Source organism: Sinocyclocheilus anshuiensis, unplaced genomic scaffold, assembly GCF_001515605.1.
Source record: "Sinocyclocheilus anshuiensis isolate Anshui unplaced genomic scaffold, SAMN03320099.WGS_v1.1 scaffold627, whole genome shotgun sequence".
Classification (NCBI taxonomy): domain Eukaryota; kingdom Metazoa; phylum Chordata; class Actinopteri; order Cypriniformes; family Cyprinidae; genus Sinocyclocheilus; species Sinocyclocheilus anshuiensis.
The window spans coordinates 3,100,602-3,110,820 of record NW_015549703.1 but is presented as its reverse complement, the minus strand read 5'-3'; the positions used below and the strand labels follow the sequence as shown (position 1 = coordinate 3,110,820).

Genomic DNA, 10,219 nt, shown 5'->3' with positions numbered 1-10,219 from the left:
AATAAAAAAAAAAAAAACTGACCCCAAACTTTTGATAATATATAGTATAATTGTGTATAATTTTTTAAATCAACGATCACTAATGAAATGCTAAACATATAGCTGAAATTACTGAATTCATAAAGTCTGAAGTCAAAGTTTGATTAATACTGTAAAATCATGAATGGTTTTTGAGCTGTCATCTTTGGACATGAAGTTTTGTTGTCAGGTGCAGCATTATTTTTTTTACACGTTGATAAAGATGAGGTTAGGCTCACACTGTGCAGGACATGCTAAAAGGATGTCCACCCTGTGGACTTGTGTATATTGGGACACAGTCCTGAGAACAGCTGGAGTCCTGCTTTGTTTGGTTTGGCAGGCAGGAATGGATACATTTAGAAACCCTGACAATTTGTTTTGCCAAGATTAAATTCGCTTTTCCATTGCAAGATCAGGAACAGGTGAAAACAGGGGCCTTGCTGAGCACCATGTGTTTAGAGGTAGTAAGCCCACAAAGCTGCCAGATATGACCAGTAAAAAAAAAAAAAGATATACATACATACAGTGGTGGCCAAAATTATTACAACACTTGGCATATTTAAGAGGTTTCCGTTTTCAGTTGTTTTTCTTGAATGGGCCATTACAATACCCATAAAACAAACTATTGCCGGAACTGTGATGGAAGGAATCTGCTGGAACAATGAAAATGATGGACTGGCCCCCTCAAGTTTGGACCTCAACCCCATCGAGCAAATTTGGGGCGAGTTGGAAAATAAACTGGACAGATCTATTGTTCATTCAAAGGACATCTTTGGCTTGAGTTGCAGAAGGGATAACAATAGTGTTGAAGTTCTCAGGCAATATATTGACACTATGTCAGAGATATGTACTGCTGTAATTGCTGCAAAAGGTGGACATACCAAATATTAAAAGTTCAAAGTGGATAAAAACAGAATGACTCACTTCATCTGATATTTGTTGTGCTCAGAGCAACCATCTGCATGTTTCATGAACATTATGAAATGAAATCGTGTTTTGGAGGCAAAAAAGGTCAATATTTTCAGATCTGTCAGGTGTTCTAACAATTTTGACCACCACAATTGAGATACAATATAAAAAGCTGATAAGGCCTGAAAAGCAGTTTCAATACCACAGTTTCTCATGTATTTATTCTTGGCTTTGCAGGGATCCACATTTAAATTTGTTCTATCATTTTTAAATTTACATTTTCAGTTGTCTTTTTTTATAGTATCTTTTGTTTAACTCATATTTTAAGTCAACGTCTTATTTATTTGTTTGTTTGTTTATTTATTTGTCATTTACTTAACTACATCACAATATAAGATAAATGCTGAATTTAGAATTACTTCAGAGTTCAGAAAATCAATTATAAACATCTAGTAAAGCCTGAAAAAGCAGTGATTTGCAGTGTTGCATATTGCATATAACATACGCTGAATAAGCCGCAGCCTAATGCAAAACTAAGTCACTCCTGTTATAATCAACGAGTTGCCAATTGAGTGTGGGATGTTATACACACCAGTGCACTCATAATTTTCCACAATCATTTTTAATGCAAATGCCTGTTAAGCCCTGCTTTAAAGAATCTCTGTGGTTCATAAGGTCCTGTTTTCTTGATTTGCTATTACTTTGTTGTGTGCATTTGTAAAGACCCAAATAAATAGTTAGAGAGACATGATTGTTAATGATTTTCCGTACTATTTGCACCTCCTGAACGTTTTGTCATATGCAAGATATTTACAGTCATTAATCTTCTCCTTCCCATCAGATTTGATTAGCTGCAAACACAGATTGTGACAGAAGGCATGTAAAACGGATGCTTTCTGAAGCGTGGTGGTTAGCTAGCATTAAATTATCACCAGCTTCATTTAGTCTCCAAACTTAAAACAGATTGTAAATAGTTGTTTTGAAAATCGTGAAATGTTCTGAGCCGTTTATATGGCATTTGTGGCAATGACTGCCATAATCGAGAGAATGGAATCAATTTCTATGCAAATTATCTCTCAGGGTTTTTTTATTGTGAGGTTCCGATAATGTGTTTCATTCATTGGCTCTGAGTCACAGGACATGTATGGAATGATGGATCTGTATCTGGAAAGAAGATTGAATATAATGTAAATGAATTCCTTATCAAAGCCTAGAGTCATATATTCTTGGAAAGGCAAAGTTATTTCCTTCAAAGCACACCTATTTACCTTTGAGATGCTCAGACAACCTGACAAGAAGGAAACATAACAAAGTATGTTTCAACAGAATATTCTCCAGAATGCAAACAGATCACCAATTAAGTTGTCTGCCAATGATTTCTTAAAAGAAATGATATATAATTACAAATAAATTATATTATTGTATGGCAAGAGTCGCAAAGAATGGGAAATCATTAACATCAGCATTTCTCTCTAATGATTTATTGGGGTCTACACTGAACAAAACGACTTTATTTTGAAGACAATTTTGATATATTTTACAAGGTATTGTTTCTGCCAACTTGAAAATTCACAACACATTTCCAATTTTTTTTTTTTTGTGCTGTCCTCGCTAGACATCTGCGATTAACTCATCTGTCAACATCAAAACCTGAGACTGGCTCAGGCACAGGTTCACTTCTCTATCGTTCTTCTTTGGCTCACTCTCCGTTCCAGTGAAATCACAAAATAAAATGCATCTGGATGTGTTATACATTCTCTGATAGTTTAGATTGTTTCATAAAAAAAAAAGCAGGAGACAACAAGATTTTAGTCTGCAGCCCCATGATTTGAAAATCATTAGGGGTTATGGAAAAATCTGGAAGGATCAGGGAGTTTTGAGTCATTATTCAGTTTTCTTAGTGAATATGTTCTGAAATATTTAATAAGCTATACCTTGCTCATATGTAGAGAAAAATGTGATAATATCAGTCTGTCTATTAAAAGTCTTTCAGACATACAAAATAAATTGAAACCCACCCTGCAATCTTTGTAAAATGATTTCTTAAAAAAAATTTTACAGTAAACATGAACAGATCATTGAAAAGTCATGGAAATTCATGGGCGAACAAGTGTGGGAACCCTGAATCCTAGAACCCCTGGAGTGAATATTTTTGAAATGCGTTTTGCTGATTTAATTTCATGGTCATAAAACATAAAGGATCCTGAAACTATAAGCAAGAAATACACACCAGACACTTGCTGCTACTGTACAGATCATGCACATTTCTTCCCAGTTCTTCACACTTATTTCAATTCTTACTGTGCTCACCTCACTGCGATGTCTTGCAGCTGCACGGCAGGGTTCAAGAACCAGCGGTGCGATGAGCTGGCCAATCCCTGCGATTACTACTGTCAGAATGAAGGAATATGCACAATAACTGCCCTTAACAAACCTCGATGCAAGTAGGTCCCACTGTTCACCTGATTCAGATGCCTCATCTCCACCAGACTCCATCCATCCAGTTGATTTAACCTCCCCGCTTCCCCACTGTCCACTTGCCATGATCCTACAGCATCATCCTGAAGAACACGCATCCCATACTGTGCAAACTCTCCACACATTTAGGATTCTCTCATTTGTTCTGCATTTGTTTGGGATGTGTACTTTTGTCTGTTTAATTTGTCTAACATCCTGTACAGTCTCAGCTTAGGGAGGAATTAATATACAGTCAAATAATTACAAAATGTCTGCAATGTTTGTAAAATAGTTTTAATGTGAATGATCCAGTCTTCACCCTCATCTCATCCGCTGATAAACAAACATCAAACATCTGTTTAATCATAAACATGACCTCCACTGGACCGCTTCCAATTACAAATAAGATGATTCATGACTTTCTTTCCGCTTTACTGCTCGCCATCTAATGAGTGTTTTCAGTTTGTTTGCATGTTTGCCTACGCTTAAAGTGATAGTACACCTAAAGCTGACAAATAAATGTGTAAAAACTCAAATAAAACATAAAATAATTTTAAAGCACCATGACTGCATTCAAAAATGACTGCTCAAAAATACAGCAAAACACTAATATAATAGTGAAATATTATTACAAGTTAAAATAACTGCTTTAAATAGTAATGCTTTATTATTTTAATATTATATGTAATGTATATTGGATTTGTTTTGTATTAAAGGGTTAGTTCACCCAAAAACTGAAGATTAGCCCATGTTTTATACTCACTCTCAAGGCATGCTGGGTGTATATGTCCAATCAGAGTTATATTTTAAATTTTCCTTGCTCTTCCAAGCTTTATAATGGCATGGGTGGGTGTTTTTGTTCAACAGTCCAAAAGTAGTCAAATAAAGCGCATCTATCTATATTAAAACGTGCCTCACACGGCTACAGGGGGTAAATAATGGTAAATAATTTTTTGTAAAGAAAAAATATTCTTCTTTAAAATGATATAAACAGTTTTGTGTAACTTCCGCTAACTGTCGTACGCGCGTTCATGAGAGACTGTCTTAGCACATGCGCGTGCGAGTCTCACGAAAACCAACGTTTGTTTACAGGAGCAAAGGAAACAAAGTTTCCTTACTTTAGCAAAAGAAAACCAGTCTCCTCTTGGCTTATATCGAAATCCTCCGACATTTTTCTTTACAAATCCTCGTTTTGTACTTCTAATTCATGACCGGCGTTTTGTTTTGGTCTCTCTCTGTTGCGCTTCCGCGTCCGTTGCTAATCACCGACGCGTGTGCTGCGCATACGTCCTACGTCATCTGCCGGAATGGCTTCCGCCTACGAAATATGGATATTTGTCTTACAAAAACACATAGATTTGATACAGGATGCCTTTATTCACCCCCCGAGCTGTGTGAGGCACGTTTTAATATGGATGGATGCGCTTTATTTGACTACTTTTGGACTGTTGAACAAAAACACCCACCCATGCCAAGCTTGGAAGAGCAAGGAAAAATTTTTATGTAACTCTGATTGGATTCGTCTGAAAGAAGAAAGTCATATACACCTAGGATGCCATGAGGGTGAGTAAAACATGGACTAATTTTCATTTTTGGGTGAAATAACCCTTTAAGGCTTTGTATGATTAAATGAGGACAGGAGTTGTATTATTGGGTGAACTATTCCTTTAAGTAGAATTTAGGCCTGTGTCTGTTGAAACTCCCCTGAAAAACTGTTTTTAATTTGAAACTGTCAGCCGTTTGTTCTTTTTTCTTACTTGCCTTCTGTTTGTTTTGCCTCTGTTGTTTTAAATCAGATGCTCAGCTAATTGGTCGGGGACGCAGTGCGAGAGGCCGGCCCCCAAGAGCAGCCGCTCCGATAACACAGCTGGAGGTGAGCAACGAAGAGAGCTTTGACGCTTTATAAAGAGCTCTCCTCTACTAATTCAATAAGGATTCAGTCCTTTAATTATTAAAATGAAAAGATCCGTTATTTCATCAGTCAAACGACATCTGAATATACATCTGGGCTTCGTGTTAAATATTGGTTTAATATCTTTTCAGCTGCAGTAGTGTTTATTTAATTTCGCTTTGATGGAGTATCTAATAATTTCCTGTTCCATCTGCATAGACACCTGGGGAAATAGACTTAATAGTAGCTTTTGCTTCTGGCTTTTTTCTTGTGTGAAACAGGAAGTATAGCTATCATTGTGCCATTGGTCCTGCTGGTCATTTTGATTGCTTCGGTGGTTACAGGTGTGTGCATCTGCAGAAGACGACAAAGGTACTTTTTGGAACTTTTTTTGTGCAATAATTGATTTATTTAATGATTTATCTAATAATATAATTGTATTTTTTAAAATTAAATCTATATGATTTTAATTAAATCAAACATATATATTATTTATTTATTTTATTTATCTTGAATTTAATGAATTTTATTATTTATTATATATAAGAAATTATTTATTTGAAATAATGATGAAAGTATTAAATACACAAAATAGACAAAAAATTAAATGTTGTATATGCATACAGACCGATGCATTTTTTTTCTGTTGCATCACCCCTTGCTGTTGTTTTTAGCCTGATGTGCCTTTGAGTGTCGTTGTAATCGTGTTAATTTGACAGCCTTAGTAATAAGCCACTTTGTATTTTGAATGCATGTTCAAAAATGCACAGCCCATAAAAACAAACAGTCTCCAGACATCTGCAGCTATTTCAAGTGCATCTCTGTTGCAGGGGGAAACGTGTACAACGGCAGCCCATAACTAATGGAGGCATTAATGTGGAGATAGGCAATCCATCCTACAACATGTATGAGGTGGACCATGACAACCACGCAGATGCCGGAAGCCTTCTCAAACCAAATTTCACACTTGATCCCCACAAGGTTTGTGTTTGGCATTTTTTAACACCCTTAATACAAGAAATGTCTGAGGTTGATGATGTAGATCCATAAATATCAATGTGGTAGATCCAGAAAGAACATGTTTCTTTTCTCTCCTGTAAAATATCTGTTGAATAACTGACAAGTGTAAATATGTAATATTAACTATAGCTTTACACCAGGGCTTTTATCTTTTGCCTGCATCCTCCCACCCAATGAAAAATATTCACTGCTTCTGCTATTTCTTTTACCTTGAGAATTTGCCTCATTAAAGCTGCAAACATTATATTTTTTTACCCTTGCACAGAAATAACTCTGACATCTGTTTCTAAAGTCTAATGCCTCTTACATGCAATGCTATATTGCCAGTAACAATACTGCTTTGTCCTGACTGTTTGTTTCATGCTATGAACATGTTTCTGTCTAAATGTGTCTTAATAGCAGCGTTTATGTAGATGTTGTTTAGTGACAATGACGTTCTAAATGTCGACTGCATGCTGGGGCAACTGTGTGTGTTCCAGGGCTGGTGTGTAAAATCCAGTGACCCTTGCACGCTGAATATTCACTCTGTCCCAAAGGAAGTAATACCTGGACAGGTGAACACCTTGGGCTCCTTTGTCTCAATTATTTGACTTGAGTATCACAGTCATTCTAAATGACATTTTTGCATGCATGTGTTGTGTGCAGTTTGCATGTGTCACTGTGATAGTATTTGCATGGCTTTATAGCTCAACTTCTGCTGTTTTTTTTTAACGTTTCTCGTTTTTAGTGATTGATTTATGCAGGTGGTGAGGTTGATGGGGTTGTGAGTGACAGTTATAAAATATTAATCATCCTTTGCTGACATCAGCGTGTCACTATAAGCATGATTAAATACACTTTTCAAAGAGTATCCAAATCCAAATGATGCGACAGAAACCACATTTGACTCCGGCTGCAGTGGGAGCAACTCCTTGAACCAACTTTCTGAAATCCTGCACAATTTGTTTTCAACTTATTTAATTTTTGTAGTATTATTTCATTAATTGAAATTCATTGTAAAACATTGTATTTTTATTCATTATGTTTTCCTTTAATATGAATTCTGACGTTTTTTAAAGAGAGTACGAATGTCAATTTTCCACAATTTTCTCTCCAAACAGCCAATGAACTACTACAATCCGATGTATGCGAAGATGTACCTCGATGGTCAGAACTGTCGCAAACCAGTCATCAACATTGACGAAAGGAGAGAGCTACTCCCAAAGAAACTTGAGGGGACGATTCGAGAAACCGCCGCATAGCCTGACTACACTTTGTACTCTTTTTTTACTTAAATGTACAAAATGTATAAAACACGAGGAAAACAACAATTTTTCTATTTCCTATCAGGTTCCAGATATCTTGTTTATATTTGGTTTCTTGGCACCATCAGCATTGCGCCTTCATATCTGTTGCGATATTTGGAGACATACGTGTCCATTTATTTTTTTAGCGTTTTTGTTGTACTGCACATGTGATACACAACTGCTCATTTGCACATTGTGGACAGTTAACAAAACTACAATAGCAAATCTTTTTTTAATTGGTGTGTTCATTTCTTCCTAATTTTTAAGTCCATTGCCTTGGGGCGTCATGACAGCTTTGCCTTTTTTCTTTCTAGTGTTTACTTCACATTACACTGTGAGAGTTTTAATTTCCTTATACTATTAACCTCATTTATCATATTTAATTATGCTAGAAATGCCATATTTGTGCCACTATAAGGGTTTTTGTTATATTCATGTAACATTTTCTTCTTTATTTTCCCCGCTTTCTTCCACAACATAGGGCTACACAAGTCAACCGCTTGACTTCAGTCAGTTCTCATTGAAGAATTGAGTTTATATCTATCCAGTGTTGTTTACTTTTGCTTCATGATGTGATCTTTCATTTCCACCACCCAGAAAAATGCTGCAATTATAAACCATGCTTATGAACCCCAACCATGTGGCATGCTGGGATAGCTCAGTGCTGAATAGAAATATTGACCAAGTGCAGTCTGGTCTACGGCTTGACGATATTCTTGCAGAGCTGATGTCAGTTTGATGGTCATTAAACTACAGTCTGGTAGTTTGAAAGAAGACTGTGAAATAAAAAGCTACTTTTCTGCTACTTTGCCTGCTTAAAGCTACATTTGAGCTCAGCAATACAACTACACCGGCTTCATCAAGCAAATTAAAGCTGACAAAATTGACTTCCTCACTGTTAGACAATAGACCTAGGACAAGATATCATGTATAGGTCACAGATCGCTCTTGACATGTCATGGATACCGGAGAGAATCAAACTTACTGTTACATGATAATTTTAGAGATTATGAATTAAATCACGTTACAGGTTACTTTCAGAAGGGATGCTACTAAGATACAACAGATTTTATAATTTTGTATTTGATTTATATGTCGTTTGGCTGCTTGTATTTTGGAAAAACTGTATTAAATGTAAGTACTTTTTATATAAAAAGCAAATCAATATAAAATAAAGACATTTTATTTCCATTTCAAACAGGATTCCTGTTTCTCTCTATACTTCACTTCTTCATTAAATTCTAGCTTTTGGTTTGAGTGACATTTCTTGCTTTGTGCTTGGACAGGAGTGTCAGAAGCTGGACAGTTTGAGATGTGAATCAGTAAGTTGAAGTTGGGGGTGTTCAGGTCTCAATGTTGGCAGCAGTGAAGTCAGCAAGGATAATATTCACTCTTGCTATCGGTGTTCATTATAATTTGAAGCTATTTTAAACCTGCATGCAAAGACTGCAGTGAATGCATTTCCATGATACATGTTCTGGGTGGCCATTACAAAACCTTTCCGTGTCTAATTTATTCCGACATGCACGTGGCATTGATGCTGCACATAATTCCCAAATCATTTTGTACGGGATTGTGCTTAAGACAATGTCTTAAACTAGGGTGCCATTATCAGGGTAAAATCCTTTAAATCCTTTTAATGAGGTAACAAAGCCAATTCCAAATGAAGGCACGATTCCATGCTGAGTGCAAAGCTCCTTCATTTCCTATTTCCCATGGGTACATTTCTTGAATTGACAATGATTCTTGATCATTTCCATGGGTTTAATGTATTTCCCTTGAATACACACGGACACATCTGCAAAATGTGTGTGTTTTGGTGGTTAGTTTCTGAACTCAGAACAGAAGAACAGAAATATTATATGAAGATGTTTTAAAATCAAGTGCAAGACCTTGCATCTAATAATTATGTCATGGCAATTACACTATGTATAGCATATTGCATAAAGGACTATATGGTAAGATTTTGGCCACTTTAAGAATGATGCATCAGACAATGTGTATTAATTGTAAGAAATAGAGCATTTGCTATTTTAGCTGTAATAGCACAAAATGTAAAATTCAAAGAGGTCAAGAATATTTACAAATTTAACTGACCAGATTTGAATTGAAGATGTGTCATAATATCAACACTATAAATGCAAATCGAATGATTTCTCTTAATTAGCCTGTAGGTTTTAAGGAAAAGCAAGTACGTCTAAAATGCAAATCTAATTCATGGAAATACTGAATAATAGCCCCATGAATTACAATAAGCATTGAATAATTCATCTGTGATAATTCATCATACCCCAAGTCTAATTTTATGTTTTTACTTTCAATTAAAGCTTGAATTTTTTACTCCTCAAATTTAAAAACATTAACATCCATACATCCCTCATTAGCAGACACACAAAAAATGTGATATTCAAAATAATACAATGTCATAGATCACTATGAGACACAAAATTTGATCAGTTGACCTCAAAACCGACTAAATGTCACAAATGTCAATATTCATGTGGAATGATCAAATTAAAAATAACAGACATTCATCAAATGTACCGAAATGAGATTTTGTGCCATCTATGGTCGAGAATCAAATTAAGGTTGGGGGGTGAGGGTCATCTTGCCCCAAGGAGGCATCTAACCACTTACC

At 35.7% G+C, this 10,219-nt stretch overlaps 1 protein-coding gene across 1 annotated transcript in view; it reads left to right on the top strand.

Annotated features, from left to right (window-relative positions):
• LOC107660661 (low-density lipoprotein receptor-related protein 1B-like) overlaps positions 1 to 8,362 on the top strand; it is a 249,544-nt gene extending 241,182 nt beyond the window's left edge. Inside the window, exons 88-92 of the mRNA XM_016450048.1 lie at positions 5,181 to 5,257; positions 5,557 to 5,647; positions 6,106 to 6,256; positions 6,775 to 6,849; positions 7,396 to 8,362. Of these exons, the coding sequence (XP_016305534.1) occupies positions 5,181 to 5,257; positions 5,557 to 5,647; positions 6,106 to 6,256; positions 6,775 to 6,849; positions 7,396 to 7,536 (535 nt within the window). The 3' untranslated portion in view covers positions 7,537 to 8,362. The remainder of the gene's footprint in view (positions 1 to 5,180; positions 5,258 to 5,556; positions 5,648 to 6,105; positions 6,257 to 6,774; positions 6,850 to 7,395) is intronic.
• Positions 8,363 to 10,219: the final 1,857 nt, after the last annotated feature.